This window comes from Pocillopora damicornis, chromosome 12 (assembly GCF_964200805.1).
Source record: "Pocillopora damicornis chromosome 12, jaPocDami1.2, whole genome shotgun sequence".
NCBI classification, from domain to species: domain Eukaryota; kingdom Metazoa; phylum Cnidaria; class Anthozoa; order Scleractinia; family Pocilloporidae; genus Pocillopora; species Pocillopora damicornis.
In genome coordinates this window covers 16,294,919-16,322,471 of record NC_142681.1, presented here as the reverse complement: position 1 = coordinate 16,322,471, position 27,553 = coordinate 16,294,919, and the positions used below count along the sequence as shown (strand labels likewise).

The following is a 27,553-nucleotide window of genomic DNA, read 5'->3' as shown; positions in this document are numbered from 1 at the left end:
CCAGGGTGGCGGTAGATGGCCGGCTACAGCTGGTGGCGCCATCATCCGATCTGCTGTCAGAATAGTCTTTTGCATCCGCGTTAAAAACCTGTACATCGGTTTTGCCAGGTGGCAAGACTGGAGAGCCACTGTCAGTGTTGCGCAACGCCTTTCTCCTGATGGTATTTTTAAAAATCTTTATGAATTGCACTTTGTTGGTTTGCATCTTTTTATCTCGGCGTTTTTTCCTCAGAAATCGTCGTGGTTTTCTCTCGGCCTTCTCTTCAGTAAGCTGCTCTCTTTTGATGGGCTTTGTTGCCCTGTTGGAAGTGTGAGAGCGCTGCCTCGCCAAGGCCGTGTCTCGGGCATTATCGCCCACTTCTTTCACTGATTTTCTATTCTTGAAACTTGAAGAAGCAGGCCTCTCCACCGGTGGCAATGCATGTGACTGAACATCGTTTTTTCGGCCCAGTCCGTGAAGTTGGACAGCTCTGTTTGTGTTTCTAGCCAGCTGCCGTGATTTTTTTGGAAGATTTAGAGCCTCTCCTTGTGGCTTGGAGACGTTATACTCATCTTCCGAATCAAACAACAATGTACCAGACGATGAGGATTCATCATCTGCATCAAAATCAATCGTTGCACATGAATCTCCTACACTTAAGTCCAGTTCGGACTAAAACGAAACAATACTTGAAGCAGGTTGAGCGTGCACTTCAACTGAGGGTATTTGTAGTAATTCTTCACTTTCAACCTTTTCGTTCATTTTCGTATCGTTATCTACTGATTTGTTATTTGAAAATAACAATGTAAAACAGTTTCCCATTTTAGTATCAACCAAAACTGGAAGGAAAACACTTGTCGTGTTATTTTGTGACTGTGACGTAAAGTTTGATAGCAACGTACTTGCGTTGAGATTTCGAGTGCGCGCGCTAAATCTTCCTATTTTTTTTTCATTCTTCCTCGGTGTTTGATTCCTACGTCTGTTTCCTGTCTCGTAGATATTGAATAGAAGTCTATTGAACTAGGGTGTTGTCTCACTTTTTGGTTGCATTCCGGTATACAACTTTCTATCCGTTCTTTTGCGCAAAGCGCGTTGACGTACCTGCTGCAACGTTTATGATGAAAACCTGGTCGCAAAACGCTTACACGCTTCCTCTCGCTCGTGACAAGCGCACGCATGAACTAGCCAGCAAAACGCAGAGGAAAAAAAATTACTATTTTGTGGGCTTGATTTTCATCGAATCCGCCGTTAGTGAAAATCAGCCGTAATCAATGCGCACACCTCATTCTATCCTAAAAGACTCAGACACAAGGAAAAAAAACTGCTTTGTATAAATTTCTCTGATTTTATTTACAACTCCAATTAACAATCAAAGAAAATACCTTAAAGAGAGCTCATCTGTTTTCACGTTCATATCAGGTCCACAAACCAGTGTGGTGCCAGTTATACTAAGGCATTTGTATTCCATAGGATACAGTCATATGTACAAATAAATTAGAGTGTCAACCCTTTTACTCCCAAGATTGACGTACCAATTCTCCTTTCTTTCTGCCATACAATTCTTACGTTAGTTTGGAGAATTTGGTATTGGATCCACTAAATCCCCTAGTTGATATTTTTCTTTATTCTCATCACTTGTCTGCTTAATATTGTATTGATATTGTAAGGAGAAATTCTTTCACGTCACTCATGGGAGTAAAAGTGTTCAGGGTTAGCGGAATTCTCATCTCCGAGAATAGACAGAACGACAGCTTCGTCATTTTCATAAAAATCACTTTCGTTAATTTGGTTTCATTGCGAGATAACTTTCTCCATCTGATGCAGATGCCGATTCTCCGGCTGAATTTCCCTCACCTTAAGGGGAGATTGTTAAGAGAAGTATCAAGTTAATCACCTATGGCAGTTAAAGAGATGAAGCTCGCGGAATTACATGTGATTGTGTCTAGCAACCTTCTAGAAATCGGAGAAATACAGAGTAAAAATGGGTGCGGCCACGAATGGTCCCACGGTTATCTTCTTAAAGAACGCCATACCAATACAACGGTCTGTTTAAAATTGAACTCTAGAATAAACAGACCTCTTTAAGTTCTGAGAAATGTTGAAAATAAACCAAAATCAACAATCGGAAAACTACCCGTTTGGTAGTAATTTTCGCAGTCACTATTCCCGCGAAAATGCCGGGAAGAGGAATATTTTGCGCGAATGAAATTTAACGATTTGGCGAAAAGTGCTGTCCAATGGAATTAATTTTAGCGAAAGGCGACGATTCCCTACTCCTATTTAAATATTCTAAGGCAATAACAGCACCAATAACAGCACTAAACTGAATAATAGGAAAAAAGGGACGGCGTTAACCAGATAAGAATGCCAAAGCATTCTTTGGTCTAGAAGTATAGTAAACGATGGACTGTATGCAATTTGCTAAAATAATTTTTTAACAAATCATGAAATTTTGTGTTTCTTGTTTTCACACCAACCGCTTCTCGCGGGACTTCAATCTCGCGATTGTTCTGAAACAGCGAAAATTGAGTCCTGCGGAAGTTAGTACCAATAAGAGATGAAAAACTCAAAGCGAGCCACAAACGCATTTATAAGTGTTCTGTTTGGTTTCTCTCGGCTACTTCTGCGTTTTGTCAGGATGAAAATTAAACCTCGCGGAAAGAAGAGTTCACGTACATCTGCTTGCATAATGGAAACCAATCCGAGTCAAGCAAGGCTTACAGTCTATCTAGCTGACTCTTTCTCACTCGTTTTAAAGCCTAAAGCCAACTTTCAAATTCCCCATTACAGTCGTCGTTCATTTGGTTTGGTATTTGTTACAAGAGCTTGATTGTCGATGAGAGACGTTTCCCTTGGTAATAAGGACAATTTGTCCTGCAACTTGGCCTGTGCTACCCCCACAGATTTTTGACTGCCTTATCACTTCGTAACTTTCCCAGAAGAGGGACTTCTTGTTCCCCTTGTGGACCAGTTCCGTCGGAATTTGGGAGATTCCTTATCGGCCTTCTTCGCTCGGTATGAAGACGATGAACGCTTGAACGGCAATGGAATGAAAAGGTGCTTACCAGGTGCAGCACCAGACAGAGAACTGAGGGAAGAAGACAGAGACGACCCGGAAGACGCCACCCTCAGGTCCTCAGTGCTAGAGCTGAGAAGTATTGGTTTGACAGACGCAACAGAACCTGAACGTTGTGTTTTTTGATCGGTCGTTGGTATACCATAAACCTCTACTACAGCTTCCAAAAACTTTACAAAGAGCTGCGCACGGTTTGCCTGACCGCTCTGCTCCTGCGGAAAGAAAATTACAAAGATATTTACTAGCACAAAGCTCTAGATTCTGACAAATAGCAGGAGCCTTGTTTCAAATGAACCTTGTAATGGCCTAGCTAGCTCTTCATAAAGTTCTCTGTCTCAGTGGTAGACTATAAGACTGCGAAATGCGAAGGTCTGAGATTTGAAATTCGTTGAAGATTCGTTCCCACAATAGCTGGAGGTGAACTACATAAATTAAAGACCCAAAAAGGTCACTCTGAACTGAACTGAATCGCATTAGTACACAATGCCTACCTTGAACCTCGTGAAGTGACTGAATCCGGAAAATCCAAACGCTGAAAAGCAAAAACACAAGCAAATTAATCTCTCCTTGAAAGAGGACGCCTAAAATTCGCACAGGAGGCCGTCATGATGGCGCGGGCAAAACAAATAATCTCATAACATTGAAAACAGAGACTTCTTCGCCTATAACTGAAATTATTTTATCAACCTCTTCGTTTCTCATCACCTGGAAATTAAACATAATTGCATACGGTACATTGATTTTCACTTACTTGATAGATAGCTTGACTTCATAACAGGATCGTCATTTAGCTTGACAGCGCTCATCGAGTGTACAATTGTTTGTATCGCTTTCAGAGTGGCTACATCATCAGAATGGCCGAGCACAATGGATAGATCCGAGTCTAACAGATTATAACTGCAAAAATACAAGAAAAATTTGTCTAGTACGGTTCGCTTGAGACTTTAATGAAGGTTGGCAATTAATTCCCCTCTAAGAGCAGGTCTTCGTTATTCCAGCTGCAGCACTTGCGTTTTTTCGCCTACGAGAAAAATTTGACGCCAGCCAGCGAGAGGTCTGGCACTAATAATGAGGGCCGACGAGGACACCATTGTTTTCTAAGTACAGTGCCAGACCCCTCACAGACCTCTCGCCGGACGCTTTAAACTTCCCCAAGGGCGAAGAGACGCTTGTGCTGAGGAGTTAAAAATACTATTTGGCACTGATTCGTTTTCCTCTCTTCTTACTACTATGCCGTTCCTGTTGAACTAGTTTAGATAATTTAGTGTCAGATCAAGCTGTCTTTTGTCATGATTTGTTAGCTGGGTAATGTGCTAATATCGTAAAAATGAGTTACATGTTATACAAGTATGGAAATAAAGGTTAGCGATGTTACACAGTACCTGCGACAAGTATATGGGCAGCAGTAAAGACTAAGCTAATACAGGGTATTGAAGGTTTTCTGGACCAATCACAGACCGAAGTAAAGCAATACCAGAGCAATATCGGACTGCTTTCGACACTTGATCGAAAAATTACTCTATGAGCCTCTCCTGCTTTTGAACTCATAATCCTTATTGCCTCACGATAATGTTAACTTTGTTTTTGATTGGTCTCTGTGGTTTCCTTGTTTTGGTTTCTCGACGATCGATAAACAAGTATAGAAAGGGTTGGCGATGTTTCGCTGTACCTCCAACAAATATATGGGGGTCGCAGTCGAGACTAAGATAATACAGAGTAATAAAAGTTTTTGGAGTACTCACATAACAGGGAAAACTCCAGGGAATACCAAACTAGCCTCCGCTAGCACCTCGTACAAATACCGTGATTCTGCATCCCCAGTGACGTGCTCGAGCAGCATTGCCTATCAAGAAACCGACGGATAAAATCATTAAAACTCGGACTTCGCTGTTAACGGAAACTCGCCCACACATAGCTCGTTTGACCTTCGACAAATACTCTGTATCTACACTTTCCGAATGCCATCATAAGCCCCGCCCAGAGTCGTCTTCCGACGGAGTCCCGACGGCCAACGAAAGAGAGGCCGCCCAGGGAAACTTGGAGAAAACCGTAGAAAGGGAAATGAGGACAGAGGCTGGACACGGGGGAAGCTTGACCGATTGGCAACCGACAGAAATCAATGGAGTCCTCTGGCCGAAGCCCCATGTGCATGGACGCACCGGGAGGACTAAAAAATACTTTCTGGCAAGCGCACGCGGTACTTTTTAGGTGTACAATTAAGACACTTTGTGATTGCATAACTTCTGGGTGAAGAGCAAAACCAAAGCAATAATCTATCTTCGCGACGCGCAGTTTTAAACTGCTTAAGCCGGCGATACACCTGGCGATTTTGCTCGCCGATCGTAGCGAATTTAATCGCCACGATTTTCTCAGAGGAAAACCAAGGCAATTCCGAGAAACTTTCGAAACTCAATTTGAAAATTTCTCTGAATCAATTCACCCTCCGGGCAGTTATTTCGAAATTACTCAAACAACCTTACCAAAGTGGTCAACAGCAAAGCTTGAGTCTGATTGTCGTTCGCAATGCTTGGATCCAAGAGCATGTTGCGACATTCCGAGTGGCAAACAAAGGCCTGATCACTAGTACTGTCATCAACTGTAATGACTATAGACACTTGATGCTCCGTATTCAAAGATGTTGCGCTTCCGGAGATACTGCCGTCCAGTTTGCCTGGAAAATGCAGGGTGGGACTCTCGGGCTCTTTTTTGCCACCCGGGCGAAGACTTGCGCGAACTTCCTCAGATACAGGCAACAAAGCTACGAGGAATAATAAAATAATTCGGTTTTATCAACTGAGTTGATGAAGTAAATTAGCCACAGTAAAGAGTTTCTAAGCTGAAGTTTCGAGCGTCAGCCCTTCGTCTGAGCGAGGAATAATAGTCAAACGTGATAATTTAGAAATACCATAGTCAAGTAACAGAATAATTGCAATTGAACTTTTTAATCGTAGTTTTCCCACAAAGAACTACGGTGCTCGCGGTTTGTCTTCCGTTAGACGTGATATTTTTAGAAGCAGACCTAAAACTTTGAGCACCTTTGAACATCTTGAGCATTTTGACCATCTTTGAGCATGTCAATCTAGTTCATTGTTTAGTTTTTATCATAATCATAATTAATTACTATTAAGGTTTTACTGGATCTTGCTAGAGCATTGAGATGCTGATGATAAAGGTTTTACTTCAAAAGAACATAAATACTACCGAGTTTTCACGTCTTTCGCACTTCACAAACTTTTCGCAACACAACGTTTGCACATAGCAAAACCAACTTCAGCTTGAAGGGGACTACAAAATATTAGTTCGGTACAACAGGAAAAAACAAAGGAGGCAAGGATAAGCCATGAAGGACAAGGATGACAGGTAATGAAGTAGATGAAAATGGTATGCAAAGACGAACTTTAAAAAACACATCGCTGTCATGAGTAAGAAGCTTCTTTTCAATCGTGTCGCTTCCTGTAGGGAATATTTGGTCATGTTTCCCAGAGACACGTTCGCAAGTTGAATCAACGAGAGATTTGTTATCGCGTAAAAACCTCCTAACCTTGTCACAGCGATGCCCAAGAAAGCCCGCGTCGGGTAAAACGACTTTTTGTAATCACATGATCGGAAATTCGAGAAATTCAGATAATTAATAACTTAGTAACGAAAGGAAAAAAAAAATCACAAATTCTCAAAAGCTGTCACGTGGCAAGTCACGCAGTACCACAACGCTCTCCACACTTACCAGCCAAATATGCCAGATTTTCTTTGTTGACAATAAAAGAACCACGACTGCAAAGAAATTGAAATTTTATTAGTTTCCTTGAGTTGACTGTATCTAGCGTAATAGGATATCAGTATTATCAACTGGTAAAGAGTTTGAAAGCTGACGTTCCGAGCGTTCTTCCTTTACCCTGGTACAAAAGGAAACTCCGTTGGCAGCGGTGGGATTCGAACCCACGCCATCGAAATGACTGGTGCCTTAAACCAGCGCCTTAGACCGCTCGGCCACGCTACCGTATTCACTCTATCTACGGTCAGAGCGAAACGTCTAACGCTGACGCTCGAAACTCTTTACGTTGGCCAATTTACGTAATCAACTCGGTTGATAATACTACACTACCCTGTTATATTCTCCCACCAACGCAGCACCCCATTTTTCTAGAAACATACCCCTTTCATTTCCTTTATCTAACGTTATTTCAATAGACTACATTGACATGCCACATTACAATTTACAGAGAAAAGCTACGGACCTTTAAGCCGCTAAGAGTGAGTAGCATATAATTTCTCCTTACAGTATAGCTGGTGGATCAAAATTTGAGGTCATGAGAAGGAAGGAAATGATCATCTAATACTTTAGCCCCTTAGAGTGAGTAGAATATAGTGTCTTCTTACAGTATCACTGGTGGATCTAACTTTGAGGTCATGAGAAAAAAAGGAAATGATCACCTACTGGAGAAGCAGTTGATTGTTGTACAAATTCTTCTTTTCAGTACCATAAGAAATGTATATGTACCATCAATCATGCAGAATATGAGCATGCAGGAAAACACACGTGACCATGATGCATCTGATTGGTTGAAAGGGTGGCACATTTCCTCAGACCAATCACAGAGCAAAGAAAGAAAAAACTAGTGCACTCCCATTTTGTTTTCACCAATCAGTTGCAGATAATCATATCCACTCCATACCTACCCTGTTTTACGTTTGCTTGTGATGTTATACATCAAGTTCAGGATGCGAATGGCACGCGCAGAAGAGGTGGCCTGGGGATGATATACTCCTAAGGAAAAAAAAAAAAAAAAAAAGGACATAAGTTTTGGTGGATCAAGACTATTTCAACAGTCCAGTAACTGTAAGGCAAAGCGCACGTGTTACTACATTCGTTGTGTTTCCCTCTTTTGCCTCATATTACTTATCCTGGTATATATAAAAGCTCCCTCCCTACCGACACCGAAGCAAGTCAAAACAGCCAACAAGACATAAAAGTTGTAACTAGAGAAACAGTTCCATACCTTTCACGAGGTGTATCATCAGCGCAAAGTGGAAATTGTTTGAAAAGTGAAGACCCACAAAATGGTCCATTTGCTTACAGTGAAACTCTAACAGAGGTTCCTCGCGTACCGCCATCAGAACTTTGTCCACAGACTGAAGAAGAAAGAAAATAGAGACAAAATTTTAGTCAAGTTATTTTTTATCCTAAGGTGTCAAGTGAATGGTAGCGTGGCCGAGTGGTCTAAGGCGCTGGTTTAAGGCACCAGTCATTTCGATGGCGTGGGTTCGAATCCCACCCCTGCCAATAAAGTTTCCTTTTGTACCAGGGTAAAGGAAGAAGGGCTAACGCTCGAAACGTCAGCTTTAAAACTTTTATACAGCTACTTAAAAAAATAGCATCTATTTTGTTCCAAGAATGGATATAAAGAAGAGAAGTCTCTAGCGGCAGACTCACTGTAATTTCCTACATTTTTCACGAACCTCTGATTCAAAGGCACCATGTGTTTCCATTGTTATAAGGCTCTGCTCCAAAAGCGCCAAACCACAAGGATATAGAGACACTTCAGACAGCTGAAATGAAAGATTAATACCAAAGCATTACGCACGGGCTATAAAGATCTCAAAGGTTACAAAAAAGTGTTCAGTGCCTTTACCTGAAGCACAGCTATAGCAATCCAGAAAAATGCCTTGTGGAACATGGAGTCCTGAAAACGATAAGATACACTTGCTAGCGCGTCACAAAAATGTCACAAAAACAGACAGACTGATATTATCAGATAGGCAGAGAGGCAGAGAGTGAGAATCTAACAGAAGACCTAACAACAAATAGACTGAATGACTGACTAACTGACAGACAGACAAAAGGACAGACGGACAGACAAAGCGTGTGAGAGACAAACAGATCACAGATAATATAACAGACTGAATGTGACTGCCTGACTGACTGACAAATGAATAAAGGGAGCAACTTTCAAGAGAAACTGTGGTACTGTGTAAGTGGGGGTATAGCAAGCTAATTTGTTTTCATCAACTAAGCTGGTAATGTAATCACTGTGACGAAGGGCTAACGATCGAGACGTCAGCTACAGAAACTCTTTACGGCGGCCCATTTACATCATCAACCCAATTGATAAAAACCAAATTATCTTGACTGCTGGCAGACTAACTAGCTGAGATACAGACAGAAAGTGAAAGAGACAAAGAAAAGACAGAGACACAAACAGATTGAATATATCACTGACTGACTGGCTAGCTGACTGACAGCCAAAAATTACGAATTGAAGGCTTTAAATAAGTTCCGCTATTCGGGGCGGTGAGATTTCTACCAGAATCTTTAAAAGACTTGTTATAGATGACTGAACTCACCTTACAAAGAATCACCTGAAGTCTTGAGAGACACATGAACGCCGCCTCTATCAACACGAGGTCGTTATATGAGCTTAGAGCCTGTGGAGGCAACAAGTTACATATCAGCATGTAATTGGGCTTCCCTTCTTAAATAAAATATCTAAAAAAAAAAAAAAAAAGGAAATAAAATTCAGTCAGCACATATAGCAAAAGAGAAGACGCTTTTACCATGATCAACACTTGTGACAATTTCTGCACAAGCATGTCGTTGGCTTCTTTGCTGATACAACCAAGAACCACAATAGAACGTGGTTGAAGTGCTGGGTTGAAGTCAAACGCAAACCTGCAAGATAAAGGTGTAGGAAACGTGTGATAAAAAACTGAACAAACTGGTTTCACAATGATTTATCTAATGTGAGGGGTCGCGTGGCCGAGTGGTCTAAGGCGCTGGTTTTAGGCACCAGTCATTTCGATGGCGTGGGTTCGAATCCCACCGCTGCCACAACTTCACTTTTATTACTATCCATTTGGAAAAAAAACGCTTGGGCACACCAATGGAACAGCATAAGCGAAAATTGAACTTACTTTGAAGCGAGTTCTGTCCACTTCTTTAGCCAAGTGCATTCTGGCATATCCTTCATGCAACTCTGTGAGACAAAGAAAAGTCGACTTGAACAATTTTGAATCAGAATTGACGCTTGCAGTTATTTGTCTGACGGGTTAGGTGTGTTGCGTATTCTTATAAAAAAAATCATCACTTATGAGTTAAAACAGAACTTAAACAACGGCGAGAATTCCGAGAACTATTGAAGCACTCAAAAATAAAAAAATACAAACTCAAATAAACCTGACAAGAGTAAGGCTAACTTTTTCTTAAATTTTAGTTTTAAATAATATTTAAATAGGGTAATATTCTAATTGAGTCCAAGACTACTCGAAAAATAGCATGGCATATCTTTTTCCACATAACGCGCACGTTAACGAAAAAACTCCAGCAAACTTCTAACCACTGTCTTATTAAATTATAGCATGGTTCAATCCGCAAACAAGGAGTAAAGCGATAAGTTACCTCCATTATTTCAAGTAGGAGGTCAGTGACAGTCTCCATGGCGGTCATGCTCAGGGGCTCTCCTTCCCAGTCCCTCAGCGTGTACCTGCCTTGGTATGTTGCTTTAAAAGCCCTGACTGCTGGTGTCTTCACTTTTGAGATGCCTTTAGTTGAAGGTGAAATGATTTGTTTTTTAAAAAGTAAAAAAAAATTAAAAAAAGAAAAATAAGAAGAAGATGAAGCACAGGAATCAACTAACTCTTTGACTCCAAAGATTTGATTGACAATTTCGTACTCAAATTGTTTCACACTTCAGGAGAATCTGGTTTTCTTATCGCCAATGAGATTCTGGATTCTCATCATCTGTTTGCTAATTCTTGAATTGGTATCCTTAAGGGGAGTAACATGTTGGTCTCTTCTGGGAGTGCCACCACACTGAGAGGTGTTTGTTTCACTTACCAAAAAGAAGATAAAACTTGGGCGACGAAAGCTCGGCCAACCGCATGCGAAGAAGCCGATGAGTTTCGTCTAAGAAAACAAATTCATACAGAAGCTCAATAACTGATAGTGGACTAACTTGGGATGAGGAATATCACGTTTTAAATCTCATCCAATATCTCACTCTGCACTGAGTTCGTTTATATGCACCACGTGCCAGCTGCCACTGTGGAATATTCGACTGGTACACTAAAAGAGATAATACCCAATCGTTCCTCTATGTTCTTCGTTTTAATTAAGTGCAGTAAGTTTTTATGGAAGAAGAGTTAAAATTCCGGTCTTGTGGCGTTGGAAAAGTTAACATCCAAAGCAATAAACGGTACGCTGCAAATTTGCAATTATTTTCCTGCGCTCTGTAGGAAAATAGTTAAGGTATAACAACACGTTAAACTTCATTTTGCGCCCACGCTTGTACACTCCTTCTTAACCATAAATGCTCCCCTAAGCTCAGACTACAAGTACAGAAATCATCCAGCAGGTTGGCTGCAGGAAACACGGATGAAAAAATTCAGGTTTCGACGACATTCGAAGCTGCGCCCTCCTTAGAAAGGGACTACTACCAACTAAGAATGGTACACAAGAAAGAAATTGATCTTCGAAATTGGGCTGTGATTAATGAAATTGCAGAAAAAAAATCTGAAAATCATTCTATCTTGGTTATAACTAAGTTATGAGCAAATAATAACTGAGGGCAAACATTCGAGCATATTTTTGCGTCGAATTGGTCTAAGCAATTGTAAAATCAAACGCTGGGGATTTCGCCGGAATAGCGTATTATGTACTCACCACTGAACTTGATACAGGAACACGTACAGAGAGACTGGATAATGTTAATGACCAGGCCATGAATTGAGGCGCGGATGGTTGGCGGACCAGTGGAGACGAGAAGAGTAACGAGATGAAACAAGTACGGAATATGACTGGCAACTGTCAGCAAAACAAACAGAAAAATAAACAAAGAGGGTGTTAGAGAGTTATAACATCGAGGGGCGTAAAACCAAACAAACTGAGTAATCATCACAGTTAAACATGGGCCGGTTGTTTACACAGAGTTCACCCGTTGTTTAAGCACAATCACAAACGATTGGGTCTGTTTCTGCATCTGATTGGTTGATAAAGTAAGGTGTCTCCGTACATGGCGTGTAAATGGTAGCGCGGCCGAGCGGTCTAAGGCGCTGGTTTAAGGCACCAGTCATTTCGATGGCGTGGGTTCGAATCCCACCGCTGCCAGCGGAGTTTCATTTTATACCAAGGTGAAGGAAGTGGGACTAACGCTCGAAACGTCAGCTTTGAAACTCTTTACGGTGGCCAATTTACAAAAACAACTCGTTGATAATACTTAATTACCCTGTTATACTCTCCCACCGACGGAGCACCACAGTTTATTTAGAAACTTACTCCCTTTTCGTTTCCTTTTCAACTTTGTTTTCTGGACCAATCACATTACGAAGTAAAGCGAAACCAATGTAATTCTGGATTGCTTTGTAAATTCAATTAAAAATTGCCCTAAGGAGGGTAAGGCAAGCTGTTTTTTATCAAAAGAAACCCCCTACCATCCAGACAGTCGTTAAATGAAAGCATAAGCAGATATCTTGTAAGGATAGCAATGTCGTCCCACATAAGATGTTGTTCAAGACGGACAGTCGGAGAAATAAAGGTCTTGCTGATAAGCTGAGAACAAAAGATGTGGAAATAACACGTTAGAGAAAACCCGATACTTTCAGTCTTTTGGAGAGAAACTCCGATCAATAATAAAATGCTCCTAAAATTATCATCAAGGTATCTTTCCATTCATATAGTCTGGTCGAACAAAAAGAACTAGTTCTTAGCGATGTAAACGAAAGCGGAAGTCCACTTTATGTGAACGCACCCGCGCGTTGCGCTGTCACACGCGTTCTCAGTGATTAGCAGATTGCAAACTGGCTTTCGTCCTATCTGTTATATTTGGAAATCAAATCTCTTCTCCTAGAGTATTCCGCGTGAAAACTGACTCGTCCTACTCATGGGACTAGAGTAGGAGAAAAATTCTACCAGAATAGACAAAACGATTTCTGTCAGTTCTCAAAACTAGCCCCGTTCTTTTTCCGGATAGGACGGTCTAGCAAGCCAGTTCTAGCAAATGCTGATAGACTTTTACGTCGAGTCTACAGATCACAAGGACCATAACAAGTACCCAAAAGAGAAGGCATTACCGAGTCGAGCCTCCCAATGACCTTGCGTGACACAATTTGAACATTAGCTGACGCCAAAGCCACTGCAGTGTCTGCCATAACTTCTGCCTTTACAGAACCCAGGCCTCCTGTAGCACTGGCCTGAAAGATACATTATGACACATCCAATAAGATGGACAAAATGAAGAGATGTTGGGACCATGTACTCTTGAAACAATTGGACAGGAAATTCAAAGTATCATGTATATTTCTGGATCAAGTTCAGTATCTGAGAAACTGCGCACCTACCCCTCCCCTTACCCAACATTAATCGTAACTTGCTATTAGTTGACTGTCGTTGGGTCAAGGGTGGGGTAGGTACGCATTTGCTCGGATGCGGACATTGATCCAGATTTCCCTACCCACCCCCTCCACACAACCCCCCCTCCTCCTAAAAAGCAGTGAGACGGTCGGGAGACGTTATCATTCGCTTCGCGAACCATTGGAGTCTGTCAAGAACGTATACCTATACAATCCCAGAGTCATAAAATTGAAAAGAAAGAGGGAGAGACATAAGCAACAAGAAACAAGCGAAAATACCTTAATGAAGCAGTCAAGGACTGTATCCAGTAACTCGGTCACTTTACCCACATTTCCCCAAATTGTCGCTTGAACGGAAGGATACATTGTCTACAACAAAGATGTAACAGCTTTGTTAGAGTAACTATATATTGAATGTCGGTAGCACTCACAATTACATGCATAGATTTTTCTTCACTTTGTTACGTGATTGATCCACAAAACAAAGTTCAAAAGGACACTACGTTGGCAGCGGTGGGATTCGAACCCACGCCATCGAAATGACTGGTGCCTTAAACCAGCGCCTTAGACCACTCGGCCACGCTACCAGTTATACAGAATTTAGGGAGACACCTTAAGTTAAAAATGACACGCCTAATGAGTTGGGCCTATTTTCTCAAAAAATCGACATTCACTTCATCAAAGTTACCAAACTATGGAAGTCATGCTGGCAATAATAAATCTCAAGGTAACTCACCCTCGACAAGTTACAGAAAAACGTTGAAAACCTGACAGTATATACTACAAGCCATTTCCAAAATGCCTAAAGCCCTTCTTTCGAAACAAGCGCAAGTGCACAATCTTTGATATGAAAATGTTTTGTTATTCTCGTGCAAAAAAACATAATTTTCACAACAACAACGAAAAAAGGTCTGGCATTCAGCCTCGTTTTGCAAGTGAGGTTTCTTGGAACTCGGGATTGGTGTTTAGATTCGGTACTCGCGTTTCAGGCAAAAGTTTGAGATTGCTTTTTTCAAAAAAAAGTTTATTTCTTCTACTAACGACGTTACAAAAGTAGAAGGATTTAATATAATAAGCTGAATTAGACACGCTTTTTATTGGTTACTACCTATGATCTATTGAAGGACAAAGCATAGATGACGTCACCATTACCAATATTTTGCTCTTTTAATCGTATACAAGACATTCCATTTTCCTTTGGATCTGTACTGTAATAGATCATAGAAGATGTCGACACTTGGTGCAGTGTCAGTGCCGCCTTTCTGTTCTTACCACATTTTGACATCAAGTGTGATCTATTACTGAACAGACTCGCGGACACTATTGGTGAAGGAGACTTTTCGCAAGTACAACATTTCTATTACTGTGACACTACTTACTCCTTTTTCTTTCACTGTTAGATTTATGAGTTCTTCGAGGATACGGGTCATTTTCACCTTCTGTGGATCATCCGCCGGAAACCGACAAAATCTGAAAAGAAATATATATAGGTAGGAAAGTTTCGAGGTCTGAAAACATTACCAAATTTTTGTGACCACTTGTTCGCAAGGTCAGTCGTCAGTAGTGCACGTAACCCCACGAACCAAGCTTAATTTTTTTGCCGCCTAAACTCGAGGCAAGTTCTTATTGCGGTAAAACAATGAGGAATGCTCAGCAATGACATTCAGAAAAATATACCGGACCAAAGCTAAAACGAATTCGCTTAGAAACAATTTGATAATAGCTGTTTCCAAGAAACTTGATTATCCTCATAACAAGACAATCAACAGCTACACAGTAAAGAGCTTGGATCATTGTTCACAAAATGTTTAAATACTTAAACATTTATTCCAACAAGGAAGGTTTCCCATGCCTTATTTCCTATTTGGTTACACGTTACTCTCACAATAACAAACCTTGCAAGGTTTGGTAACCATGGTGCCATGTATTCCAGACACAAATGTTTCAGCTCATAATCGGACTTCACAAAACCTGCAATGCATTCTTCCAAGAACTGTAAGAGTGGAAGACAAGAGAGCAAAAACTGGTTAAATGACGGAAACCAAGCAATGGCAAACAGCTTTATTGACAAGCTGCTTCACAGTTATAGACGTGAGATGAGTAACAATAAGAGCTGCTACAAGAGTTTAGATTCGTAGGAAACTAAATAAACTGTTTCCCTCGGTTCCAGTCGTCAACCGCTTATTGCTACCCCTCCTAAGTGAGACGTTATTCCAACGCAGGTAACAACTCCTCATCCCCCACCCCCACCATTACAAAATAAATCAATTTTCCATTAAACATCCCTTTTGCCCTTCCGGGTGGGGAGAGGCACAGTAAGGGTTACGCGTCATCCCCACGACACAACACCCACACGGAGCTTGAACCCAGACCTCTTGACTGACACTACAACGCGCCAACCCTAAAGCGTCACAATAAGAGAAGCGCGGAAGCGAGAGAAACCAGAAATTTATCCTTCCCTAACCTCTAGAGTCAGCTGTGGTTCTCTGGCTGCAAGTTTTTCACTGATTCCTACAATGAACAGCGTGTTGTTTGCAGGGATGCACAGACCTGAGAGATAAAATGATGTTGACACTTGTTACATCGCAAACTTTCGCAACAATTTTTCCTGTGAAGACTTTAAAGTTCTTGACGTAATCATAGTTTGGATCGATGTGATTACCTAGGCATTTTCCTTGTACCAAAACAAAACTTATAGTATTTTTTCTTGACGAAGTTAACTTGGTTGATGGAAAACACCAACAACGGTTCTTTTTGGGTGTATTTAGAACAAGCAGACACTTTAACCCTTTGTTCCCTAAGGGTGACTAGCATCTAATTTCTCTTCACAAAGTCACTCATAAATCGAACATTATGGTCATGAGAATCAAGTAAACGATCACCAACAAAAAGAGCTCTAAGTTGTTAAACAAATTCTCCTTATCAGCACTTAAGGAAATGTATGAAGAATAGTATGAAGAACATGCATGTTAGAGTGTAAAACGGATTTGCTATTCTTGAGTTTAGTTTGTTGTGGATCCGTTTTCAACAAAGAGGTGAGTGTGGCTAGTTACAGAAATATCATGCACCGGCCAACAGCTGGTTGTTTAACCCTTTCACCCCTAAGAGTGACTAACATCTAATTTCTCCTTACAATATCACCCCTGAATCACACATCAAGGTCACGAGAATAAAGGAAATGATCACCAACTGAAGAAGCTCTTGATTGTTAAACAAATTCTCCTTGTCAGCACCTAAGGAAATGTATAGAAAACAGTATGGAGAATATGCATACTGATGTTACCTGTTCCTTCCAGAAGTCTTTCCTCAATTTTCAAGTTGAACGACTTTGTCACAGAACACAAAAGATTGTAGGCTGCCAGGCGAAGACTGGGATCTGATGTACCAAGATTCAGCAAGGCCTACAATGAAAAAAAGACAACCAACTTTATCTCAAAGTCATCTTCTATAGCTACTATGAATGTCTTGTGGTATGGAGTAAACAAAACACAGGAGAGGATAAAAGCACGAGTAAACTTTTCCTAATTTCGAAAAGGGTTGTACATTATCAATGACAGTGAATGTATGAAAATCATATATGTGCACTGCGGATTGAGGAATGATTCTAAAAGCGATCTTCGCAATGATGATTACTACTTAAACAGAAGTGAAAATCAGGCCTGAAAAAAAACTTAGGCCTGTACGGGATTGGAACCCATGGCCTCTGCAATACCGGTGGAGTGCCCTCCCAGCTGGCTTGTTGGCTCAGTTGGTAGAGCACTGCACCAACATCGCAGAGGTCATGGGTTCAAATCCCATGCAGGCCTGGATTTTCTTTTTCAGGCCTGATTTTCACTACTGCTCAAGTAGTGTTCATTACTGCGAAGATCGTTTTAATAATCAGTTGTACATAATGTCTTACCATGTTCAGTAACGTTCCTGGGACATCTTTGGGCTTGATCTTCTTGCTTGTCGTTGTGGATGAGTCCTGAAAAAAATAAACAGAAAAAATCACAATGTACTGAAAGACATCGACGACAACAATAACAACAACAAAAAGATATAGTAGGACGTTTAAAAAATACGTCAATCGGCAAAAATTGAAGATCACACTGCTTTGCTTTCAGTCGTTTATAACGTCAATGAAAATAAATCCTTTAAATGTGATGAAGAAATTTTCTGCTTTTCACCTGCAGAGATGACTTTTGGATTACAGGAAAAGTGAGTAAACTCAGAGTTTATAGAACGTTTTTTAATTCATTGTCGTAAGACGAAGACCAAAGTAATCACCACAGCCAATCAGAAGAAAGGAAATTATTACAAGCAGCCAATTGAATATCGAGCTATCAGGAGCGCGGGGAAAAGTGAGTGACTAAGTCCCGATTTATTTGAGTTTTGTATCTGATCGGTTGAAAATTTGGCGCCCGCTTTATAAACCAATCATGGAGCGTAGTACATACGGGTTGTGAGAGCTGCCATCTGGTTTTAACGTGTGTAACAGCTTGAACAATCTGCTCACTGTCATTACTCATCAGAAGAATCCCTGGACCAACATTGGCCAGCTTTAATAGACACAGGTTCTCATCCTCCACAGTGGCCTAATAAAGGAATAGAAATGAGAATTCAATTGTGAAGAAGCTATCGCTTCAGTAACTCAACAAGAACAGGTACAGGCTTGAATTATTTTCACTACTCCTAAAGTATTGTTCATTACTACAAAGATCGCTTTCACTCAACGTGTACTTTCTTGGCCCGACATTCCCATTGATCCAACTTACCCCCTTAACTTCTGAGGCATAATACACATCATTAAGGATGCTTGAATAACCTAACACTCTGTGTCTCTCTGGAGTGGTGATCTGCACTGATGTGGGGCCAACCTAAACACACGACAAAACAAATTTGATAAATGATCAGTAAATGATTATTATGAGTTCTCCAATTGAACATAACACAGAAAGTTATTACCTTGACCAAAACATTGCTCCTGCTCGACACCCTGAAAGCGTGAAAAACCTGTACAAGAAAACCACAAATTTTGTGAACGTCGAGCACAGTGTAGCGTATGTCAAAAAAGCTTTGTAATAACAAAACCAATGGTTAGCACAACGGCCAATCAACAAGTAAAACAAACGACCTGCTAAAGCGCGGGAAAACGCAGGTGACCAAGTCGTAGTTGGTTTCAGTTTGGTATCTGATTGGATGAGAAGATGGCGCGAGTTTTCTCGCCCAATCATAGAGCGAAGTAAAGTGAGACCAAAGCAATCCTGTATTGCGTTGATATTCAATCGAAGATAGCGACAAACGGTGTACAATAAATGCTTACCTTTAAGTCTTCCTCGAGGGACACAGTGGAACTTGGTAACTTAAGTTCACTTGAACTAATATACTCGTGTAGTTTACTTAGAGACTCACAAACTCGAACTATAGAGCGTCCCTGTGAGAAAATAGATGAACGTCACAACATATGCACATGAACGACTAAAAATGTAGCTTTACAGACGCTTAGTGACACACTACAGGTTCAGGTACAGCTAACAACTCTTTACAGTGCACAGCACATCATATAAGATAAAAGATATATCAATTTTGCAATGCGTCTTATAAGAAAGCAACCACCTATTTTAAACCTATAGCAGGAGTACTGAACAGCTCCCCAAATGTAATGCATCAACGAGTTGAATGTGTTCTTGAAACAAGGATATTAATGGCACACACGTGTACAGACACAATGTCTCTTATTACTGGAATAACTTGAATAACTCAATCGAACAAAGCAAGTCTATCTCCGAATTTCGTGGGAGATTGTGTCATACTGATTTTAAGGGGTGAATTTTTTCACTCCTGCCTATAAATTTGATTGCCGATCAATTTTATTCTCTTACACTTTTCATAGTCTGATACATCAATATACTCTATTAGGATCCTCACATATTTGAAATATTATCTTATATATTTTGTGCTTTATTTTTACTTGTTTTTCTCAAGTATTTCTGTATTCTCGTGACCTTAATGTGTGATTCGGGGGCGATATTGTAAGGAGAACTTAGATGCTAGTCACTCTTTTGAGTCAGGGGGTTGAAGCAAGAAATAACTACCTTCAAAGGAGACAAGTGTCGTTCGTTGTACTTGGCATATTGTCTCAGTGAACTACTGCAGTTATACAAGTACGTTGCTTGGAGATTCTTCACAGCGCCATCTGGTACGACTGTTAAAAGCTTTAATACTGTGGAGGGCTGAAACAAAACATTTCACAGTAATAAATAGTTTGAGTGCTAACGATTTTCTTTGAAGAATCTGAGATTTTGCTTCCGTACTTGAGAATCAAAATTACTAAATGAAAGGTTCCAATCTACGCAGTGTTCTAGTTGGTGACAAAATGCAGTGAGCAGAATTGGGAGAGATGGCTTCTAGCTGGAACTTTAATAACAATAAAACACTTGAGCCAGTTTACACACCCTATGGCATCCTTCACTTTCCACAACCTCTGCTCGTTGAAAAAAAAAACCCAAAAATGAAAACATAAAATTTATCAAAGAATCAAGTAAATTATCTGTTTCCAGCAACAAAAGGATATAAATCTTTCCACTTACACTAAACCTGTTTTCTAAAGTTGTATGGGTAAAGTCAACAACCAGTTCCCAGGGTCTTTCGATGCAGCTTTCCAGTGTTATTAGGGCATGGTATATGAGAAGTTCGTCAGTGATTTGGTCTCCTCTGAAATTCAGAATGAAAGTGTCACTCATCATTAAGTCTAGTCTTCTTCACAGCCACTCAAGGGAAGAAATCAAGGACACCATAGCGTCCAAGCATGCGCTCTGCATTCCTTTACTGGGATTTTAAAATGTCACTCTTGAAAAGCTTTGGGAAAAAAAGAAAACTTTACACAATACCTGAATCGCCTGGCGATATAGTAGAACACAGGATGTCCACTTTTTGACTTGCCACCCTTTAATAAAAAGAAATCACACTGACCTTTACCTAAACGTGTTATGTTTAAAACAAACTACTTGAAACCTTAAATGACAGCTGCACAATCTGTAACATATCAAACATTCTACAACGAGTTTTTCCTTCAAAATTGTTGTACAAGTTGATCACAAGCTGAGCACAATCTAGCCACAGTCTAGCACAATCTAGAATTTAATAACTAAAAAACTTATTTGGAATAACATTTGGACACAATTTTCCACACTTAGAACACACCTCTAAACGAGTTTGAAAGCAAGATGAACGACTTTGCCCTACTTGCTTCAGTATTGGAAATTTTCTGCATAACATAGTACAGTTTAGAACTGAAATCGCAACGCGCGTATAGAGTTTCCATAAATTTTGTTAGCATGTACCGTCATCACAAAAACATTTATTTTACAAAAAGTCAGGACGTACTTGATAAAACACGTTTAAACTTTTCATGGCTTGTAAATCATCCCGGCTCTCTTCAGCGTGACGCGCCATAAACTCTTCAAAACGAGCTCCATCCTGCCACCGCCTTAAAAAAGGAACACACACAAAAAAGAAACATTTTAGTCCACGCTGGGCATAAACAATTAAAATGCAAACAACATCTTCAGTCACCGACGTCAAAGCGCTTTTCAATTGGGAGTCTAAAACTTTCAGTCCAGTAGCATAATTTCAATAAACTTCTTGACAGGTCTTGATAAAAGCCTATGAATCTCTGAGTACACCCTTAGGATGCAAATGTTTATCGACTTTCACGCTGACGCCCAGCAATTTTTCACAAGGAGAACACCGGCAACTTACTTGAGACTAAGATACTTCAAATCAAGTTTGAACTTACAGATGTGAAAAATGATTTTTCTGCTGATCAGGTGGTCCAAGATGAGCCAGAAGCGTTGACATTTTCTCAAAAGGTCTTCTACCAAACGTCTTGAATTCACTGTAAGACACAAAGGGATTTGCTGCTTAACCCTTTAACTCCCAAGATCTGATTGTTAATTCTCCCTTCTAGCTGCTACACTAATAGCAGTAATATCAACTGAGCTGATAACGTAAATTTGCTACCGTAAAGAGTTTTAAAGCTGACCTTTCGAGCGTTAGCCCTTCGTGAGAGTGAATCTAGGCAGATAATTGCTAACCTCTTTGTAGCAAGATAAGTTCCAATCTTTTCCTGGTGATCCCACAAGAGTTTATGGAGACTCAACACACTACTGTCACTGATAAAAGAATAACTCGTGCTATCCTCGTCTCTCTTTGAAGGACACTTCGATGAAATGGCGTTAAAAAATCTGAAAATCAAAACAGTATCATATGAAGAAAACTAATCTTATTGAGAATGGAGGTTTTAAAATGGACTGCTGTAACAGTTGGTGATATGTTTTTTGAGGGGCAACTTTGCCAAGTTCATAATTTTGAAGTTTAGGTTAAAGTTTCAAGTTAATCTTTGCTAAAATCCAAGAGGCACTAAAAGCTTCGGATTATCTAAGATACGAAATGTCCCACGGCTTTTAAGTCCAGTTTTTGTCGTTTTATAGAGCGTGGTAAATGCCAAGTTCGTTGATGATTTGGTCATCCTTGAAATTTATCGCAAAAATATGTAACTTATCATAAGTCTTGTCTTCGTTACAGCCTAGGGTTTATGAAAACCACGACGGCAACGGTAACGGGAACGTCACAAAACAAAAGGTTTAATGACTAGAACAATGGCTGTGCACGTGCACAGCTTCACATTTTTAATGAGAAGAACAACGGCTGTGCACGCGCACAAGTTCACCTTTAACCAACGTTGTCCACGGCGTCGCCGTCGTCGTTTCTTAACCTCCCCAATAGGGAGAACTTATATGTTACCTTCGAATCTCGCTATACTCTAAAGTCATTTAGCTTATTCCTCGCTGTCAAAACTATCTTCGAAACTGAATATGGAACACAGCGTTAAAACAAGTAGAAATTTAAAAAATTAACCGTCGTCGTTCACGTTCTCCAGACAACGCAAAGTTTTGTTATTTCACGTTGTTGTTTTGCAGAGGACGCAAAGAAATTTACAAAGATTTATAACGTACGTGCACAGCCACTGTTCTGCTCGTTAAACATTTTAATTAATGACATTCTCGTTTCCGTTGCCGTCCTTGTTTTCTTAAACTCCCCAATTCACGCACACCGAGGAAAAATTCCTCAAACTTAAAGAATTTCAGTGCTTTGCCAACTTAAAGTTCTTTCTAACTCTTTCCATATCAAGAAGTAGTGAGCATATCTCATGATTTTCAATACCTTAGCAACGTCTGGAGCTTACTTATAGAAATTCTTTCTCCACAAATTTCCCTTCTCCTTCCCCCCAAAAAAAGGAAACTGTTAAGAGGTCTCCCTTTCCGTTCTCAGTGCTTGGGAACCAACAAAAAAGGTCCCAATTAAGTAATGATAACTGAAAACGGGTCAGTTTTGCCGACTTACTTTCTTGCCTTGTCAAAGTTTGCTTGAAGAAAACCGTTAAAAGGTTCCATGTGTTTCTCCTTTGTAAACAGGACATGGTTGGCTAAATTTTGGAGAATCTGAAAAAGAGACCATAAATGGGAAGCAGTTAGAAGAGAGGATCATATTGTAATCAGATAACTGTGAGAAGCTGCCTGTAAGTCTGAAAGAGGGACGGGTCAGCTGACTTACAAGTGAACAAAACGATGGACTCTCAGACAGACGAACTGACTGGCAGAAGAATCGACTGATTGACGCACGAGAGACTCACTGGTAGCCTGACTGGTAGGCTGCTGACTTCCTGGCTGACGGAATTAATGATTGACTGACTGACTGACCGACTGAAGGACTGACTCGATGATCAATTGATTGATTGATTGACAAAATTGACTGACTGATGGATTGAGAGTGACTGACCGATCGGTTGAAAACATGGACTAATTAATGGACTGACTGTGTGACTAACTACTGACGGACGGACGGACTGACCGACCAACTATGTTTCTCGAGAGCCACTCCCTTACCTTTGACAACAACATCAGTCCTCTCCTTAGTTCCTCTGGAGGAATCTGGTCAACGATCCCTGTGGCGTGGGGTGAAGCTAAAAGATAAAAATGTGTGTAGGTAATCACCAGGAGGTTCATTCTAAGCATAACGAAGAATATTTTTTTCCAAAGAACAGAAGTAGAAGGGGACTAAAATACACCATTCGGTCACACAATGTGATCATATACCCTTCTATGGAGATGAAATGAAACAGGAACGAAGATAGAGCTTTCAAATTTTAATACACGCCCTGTGTAGGTTAGATAACAAAGCAGACATACTTATTGCTGGGTTGATGAACCTCAGAAAGAAGGCACTCCCCACTGCTTCTAAACTGTGCTTTGGGAATCTCTGGTGAACAATCTGTAACCAAAATATATATATTTGCAGTGAATGGTCAGTTGATTCAAAGAATCATAAACATTTTAACTAATGTCAGAAAACACCACTACGGTGAGTTTGAATGTTTCAAACGACAAATAAAGTTCCTCGATCATCTATCAATCTTTTAAATCCTTATATCAGATTAAAGTATTTTTTTCCTAGGATGCAGACAAGGGGAATTTGCCGTTTAACAATCAAGAGTTTCTTTAGTTGGAAAGGAAAGAAAAACTCCAAAACTCTTTTGAAATAGACGATATTACATGGCCGCAGGGATATACGAAATTTCTCATTCCGCAAGAAGAAAAATGTCGTATCTCCAGGCGGAAACATTAAACATTTCGAAAGGCGCGATTTTAATATGTATCCATAGCAACAGTGATCTTTTTACGTGTGACGATATCACGTTTTCGCGCGAAAGCTCACTTGGTACTTCATTGTTGTTTATCTATAATAAGACGTAATATTTCAGTGTTACACACATACCTCCCTAAGACAGTTACACAGACGCCGTAGCTGGATAGGAAAACTAAAACACAAACAGAAAAATAAAGTGGGTTCAGTACTAAGGCCACATCTCAAACTTTGAATATAAAATGTCTCAAAGACATACATTCAAACATCAAGTCGACCCAGTAAGAATCGCACTTCAAATGAAATCACCACAACAAAGTAACAGATTGCCTGAACTGTGCTGAACACTAATCCCGATTTACCTTTCAGCTGAAATTACAATCTCGTTGATGAACTTTTGAGCGGCCTTAATCAGGTTATTTCTGTTCTCTTCGACATTTTGACCTTTTTCCAGCCTTAAATGAGAAAACAGAAATACGCATAATTTAGGATCTGTGATAAGAAACGCAAACCCTCACTGATTCTCAGGCACTTGATCTTACTTTAAAAGAGAATTATGCTTCAGAAACCACATCAGTGTCATTTACACTTTTAAAAGAAAGAGAGAAACTAAATGATTTGTCCTTAAACGGAAGAGAAGCAAGTAAATCACTGGTTAATAAACAATTGAGACCTCTGCTCATAGTCACCAAGACTACTCCAGCACGAGTTAAGCCAGGTTTTCACCGGAGCTGAATTTCACGTTCATTTGCGACGAATTTGTCAAAAAGCCGCACACAAAAAGATGACAATTCTGTTGTAAACCAACCTTGTAGGATCCACTTCAAATGAGACACGTTCTTTGTACATAGGAGCTATCAGCGGTGCAAGTAGTGTGTGAAGGTAACTGCCACCAAATACTTTGAAACAGTATGCCATGGTTTTACAGGAAAGACTGTTTCCTCTGAAGAGCGTCTGCATTCCCTCCGTGCTGTAAACCTGTTCAAAAGATGAATAAAAGGCGTAAGTTTTTAAAGAAACTGTGGTGCTGCGTCGGTGGGGAAGTGTAACAAGGTAATTTGGTATTATCAACTGAGTTGATGACGACGTTTATCAATAAAGGGCAAAATTACTGAGCGCTGATTGGTTGAGAGGGAGGGCATTTTTTTCTTAATCGAGGGCATTTTTAGTAATCAAGAGAGGGCATGATTACCTGTTAATGATTGGCTAATCCGTGCGCGCGTGATTTTCCTTCGTATAAATTTTGCCCTTTATTGATAAACAAGTAATCCCATGAGACCTCGTACTATTAAGGATTAATTGCACTTGAGTTTTCAAAATTTTGGAAAATTTTGAAAACTCTCGTGCAATTAATCCTTAATAGTACGAGGTGTCATGGGATTACCTATACAAATTGGTCACCGTAAAGAGTTTAAAAGCTGACATTTCGAGCGTTAGCCCTTTGTCAGCTTCGTCAGCTTGATAGCGTCCATTGCCAATGGACGCTATCAACTCAGTTCATAATAACATATTACCCTGTTCAAAAGATGGTTTAGTTCGTTTATTTTAACCTACAAAATTAAGTCTTACAACTTTTACAAAATGTGATAGTTTGGTCTTAGGATATGCTTTAAAATGGTCTTTTTCACTGCTTGAGGTTGAAAAAAGAATTTAACCCTTTAACTCCCATAAGTGACCGAGAAAGAATTTCTCCTTGCAGTATCAATACAATATCAACCAGATAAGTGATGAGAATAAAGAAAAATGTCAATTTGGGGAGAATTAGTTGATCCAATACTAAATTCTCTGACCTAACATTATAAGAATTGTATGGTTGACAGTATGGAGAATTACAAATTTGATCTGGGAGTTAAAGGGTTAAGACGAGGTGTTCGAGAAAACTGAGACTACTCTGACTAGTTTTCTTAACCCTTTAACCCCTAAGAGTGATTAGTAACTATTTTCTCCCATCAGTATCGCACCTAAAACAAACATTGAGGTCATGAGAATAAAGGAAATGATCACCAACTAAAGCAGCTCTTGATTGTTAAACAAATTCTCTTTGTCAGTACCATAGGAGATGTATAGAGAGCAGCATGGAGAAATTGTATCCTGATGTAAGGGTGTAAAGGGTTAAAACCTCAGTAGTTCATGTTTGTTTCAATCAACTTAACCTTTGGTGACTTGGGAAATTCATTGTCAAATGTTCTAAAATTAACTAAACAAACCTAGTACGTGGTACGTACCTCCATAGAAAATACGTTATTCAGCAGCTGAGGCAGATTCTTTCGGTCATCAAACAGAGTGACCAGAACATGGGCCAGCTCATCCTAAAATTACAAAAAGAGGGAAATCTTAACGACTTATTCAATTTTGCCGCTTTCCACGGTTACTACCACATAACAAGAACATAAGCCTATATGAGGCGTCCTCCGACGGGAGACTGGCTTACAAAAAGATACATGACACAACCAGAACACGGAAACTATTCACTGTTAATTTATACTTCATAACTCCACTTTTACTTTGTCATTCTTCATTCTAAAAACTTCACATTTCCATGTACTATAGATTGGTCATGAAAGTTTGTGGCTCAGTACCTTGATGAACATCCCATCATTTTCGTAATTCTCACAATCTACCTGCCTAATAACGCATTGGTATTGTAAAGGGGATGTTCTATGTCGCTCACTACTGGAAATCAATGGATTAACCGATTTGATTACTTTATAAGACTTAACACCGTTGCATGACTGAACTTGCCTAAAACCATTCTGGATTGATATCCAGGGAGTGAATAAACTTAGGGATTCTATAAAGTTTTCGAAAAGAAAAAAAAAGGTTACCATCTGCTGTGATGGTACTACATTGGCCAAAGCCATCACAATCGGAAGTTTCCCCTTCTCTCCTGTCAGCGTCAACAAGTCCACTAGTCTATCAAATCTGTCCATTAACACCGTGTCTGCCAAATTGTCAAATTCAGTGCCCTGAGGAATAGTAACTGAATAGGTCAATCAAAAGTAAAACTTACTTCTGAAATGAATTGGATATTGAGACAAGATCTAAATCACAAAAATTATTCAGAACAAACCTGTTGTAGAATCTTGGTGAGGACCTCCATAAATACAGCTCTTGTCTGTAAATCGTCATGGTAACCAAGACCTGAAAAATGTAGTAACAGTAAATAACTCAATGCCCCTTCCGTCTACCTTCCCATGAACATGCGTTACTGATGTTACGGTCTAAAACGTTGATTTCACTTACCTATTGCATACATAAGCCCAGTATCAATGTTCGCATTCAGAAGGTTGGACATAGCTAGGACGGCATTTTGATGCAATGTTTGGGATGCATTGTGATGCATTTCCCCTTTTTCTTCTTGCTCATCTGTAGTTTTTGTACCTTTCTCCCCGTTCATCAAGTTCATAAATAGAGTGAAGTACCTAAATCAAAATATATAATTAATAAACGAGAAACCGTCTGTCATTTCT

The 27,553-nt window shown here is 40.0% G+C and overlaps 1 protein-coding gene and 6 non-coding genes across 7 annotated transcripts in view; 4 read left to right on the top strand and 3 right to left on the bottom strand.

Annotated features, from left to right (window-relative positions):
* Nucleotides 1-1,305: 1,305 nt before the first annotated feature.
* The window catches only part of LOC113680051 (neurofibromin-like), a 44,562-nt gene continuing 18,314 nt past the window's right edge, over nucleotides 1,306-27,553 (bottom strand). The window contains exons 32-75 of the mRNA XM_089189865.1: nucleotides 27,327-27,505; nucleotides 27,154-27,224; nucleotides 26,909-27,049; nucleotides 26,309-26,392; nucleotides 24,892-25,061; nucleotides 24,446-24,538; nucleotides 24,216-24,258; nucleotides 23,630-23,711; nucleotides 23,327-23,403; nucleotides 22,785-22,882; nucleotides 21,476-21,625; nucleotides 21,178-21,276; nucleotides 20,766-20,868; nucleotides 20,270-20,325; nucleotides 19,970-20,093; nucleotides 19,475-19,612; nucleotides 18,703-18,813; nucleotides 18,345-18,392; nucleotides 18,155-18,256; nucleotides 17,837-17,974; nucleotides 17,299-17,364; nucleotides 16,681-16,798; nucleotides 15,862-15,947; nucleotides 15,293-15,390; nucleotides 14,777-14,867; nucleotides 13,677-13,766; nucleotides 13,119-13,238; nucleotides 12,480-12,597; nucleotides 11,713-11,853; nucleotides 10,888-10,956; nucleotides 10,450-10,592; nucleotides 9,966-10,027; nucleotides 9,609-9,723; nucleotides 9,399-9,479; nucleotides 8,687-8,737; nucleotides 8,514-8,603; nucleotides 8,054-8,186; nucleotides 7,734-7,821; nucleotides 6,781-6,827; nucleotides 5,537-5,814; nucleotides 4,799-4,899; nucleotides 3,808-3,953; nucleotides 3,548-3,588; nucleotides 1,306-3,268 (exon numbers count right to left, since the gene is read on the bottom strand). Of these exons, the coding sequence (XP_089045991.1) occupies nucleotides 2,900-3,268; nucleotides 3,548-3,588; nucleotides 3,808-3,953; nucleotides 4,799-4,899; nucleotides 5,537-5,814; nucleotides 6,781-6,827; nucleotides 7,734-7,821; nucleotides 8,054-8,186; nucleotides 8,514-8,603; nucleotides 8,687-8,737; nucleotides 9,399-9,479; nucleotides 9,609-9,723; nucleotides 9,966-10,027; nucleotides 10,450-10,592; nucleotides 10,888-10,956; nucleotides 11,713-11,853; nucleotides 12,480-12,597; nucleotides 13,119-13,238; nucleotides 13,677-13,766; nucleotides 14,777-14,867; nucleotides 15,293-15,390; nucleotides 15,862-15,947; nucleotides 16,681-16,798; nucleotides 17,299-17,364; nucleotides 17,837-17,974; nucleotides 18,155-18,256; nucleotides 18,345-18,392; nucleotides 18,703-18,813; nucleotides 19,475-19,612; nucleotides 19,970-20,093; nucleotides 20,270-20,325; nucleotides 20,766-20,868; nucleotides 21,178-21,276; nucleotides 21,476-21,625; nucleotides 22,785-22,882; nucleotides 23,327-23,403; nucleotides 23,630-23,711; nucleotides 24,216-24,258; nucleotides 24,446-24,538; nucleotides 24,892-25,061; nucleotides 26,309-26,392; nucleotides 26,909-27,049; nucleotides 27,154-27,224; nucleotides 27,327-27,505 (4,849 nt within the window). The 3' untranslated portion in view covers nucleotides 1,306-2,899. The remainder of the gene's footprint in view (nucleotides 3,269-3,547; nucleotides 3,589-3,807; nucleotides 3,954-4,798; nucleotides 4,900-5,536; nucleotides 5,815-6,780; nucleotides 6,828-7,733; nucleotides 7,822-8,053; nucleotides 8,187-8,513; nucleotides 8,604-8,686; nucleotides 8,738-9,398; nucleotides 9,480-9,608; nucleotides 9,724-9,965; nucleotides 10,028-10,449; nucleotides 10,593-10,887; nucleotides 10,957-11,712; nucleotides 11,854-12,479; nucleotides 12,598-13,118; nucleotides 13,239-13,676; nucleotides 13,767-14,776; nucleotides 14,868-15,292; nucleotides 15,391-15,861; nucleotides 15,948-16,680; nucleotides 16,799-17,298; nucleotides 17,365-17,836; nucleotides 17,975-18,154; nucleotides 18,257-18,344; nucleotides 18,393-18,702; nucleotides 18,814-19,474; nucleotides 19,613-19,969; nucleotides 20,094-20,269; nucleotides 20,326-20,765; nucleotides 20,869-21,177; nucleotides 21,277-21,475; nucleotides 21,626-22,784; nucleotides 22,883-23,326; nucleotides 23,404-23,629; nucleotides 23,712-24,215; nucleotides 24,259-24,445; nucleotides 24,539-24,891; nucleotides 25,062-26,308; nucleotides 26,393-26,908; nucleotides 27,050-27,153; nucleotides 27,225-27,326; nucleotides 27,506-27,553) is intronic.
* Trnal-aag (transfer RNA leucine (anticodon AAG)) lies at nucleotides 6,972-7,053 on the bottom strand. The gene has a single exon. It is a non-coding gene; the product is annotated as a tRNA-Leu (tRNA).
* On the top strand, nucleotides 8,256-8,337 carry Trnal-aag (transfer RNA leucine (anticodon AAG)). Its single transcript has one exon. It is a non-coding gene; the product is annotated as a tRNA-Leu (tRNA).
* On the top strand, nucleotides 9,801-9,882 carry Trnal-uag (transfer RNA leucine (anticodon UAG)). Its single transcript has one exon. It is a non-coding gene; the product is annotated as a tRNA-Leu (tRNA).
* On the top strand, nucleotides 12,075-12,156 carry Trnal-aag (transfer RNA leucine (anticodon AAG)). The gene has a single exon. It is a non-coding gene; the product is annotated as a tRNA-Leu (tRNA).
* Nucleotides 13,903-13,984, bottom strand: Trnal-aag (transfer RNA leucine (anticodon AAG)). The gene has a single exon. It is a non-coding gene; the product is annotated as a tRNA-Leu (tRNA).
* Nucleotides 17,131-17,203, top strand: Trnav-aac (transfer RNA valine (anticodon AAC)). Its single transcript has one exon. It is a non-coding gene; the product is annotated as a tRNA-Val (tRNA).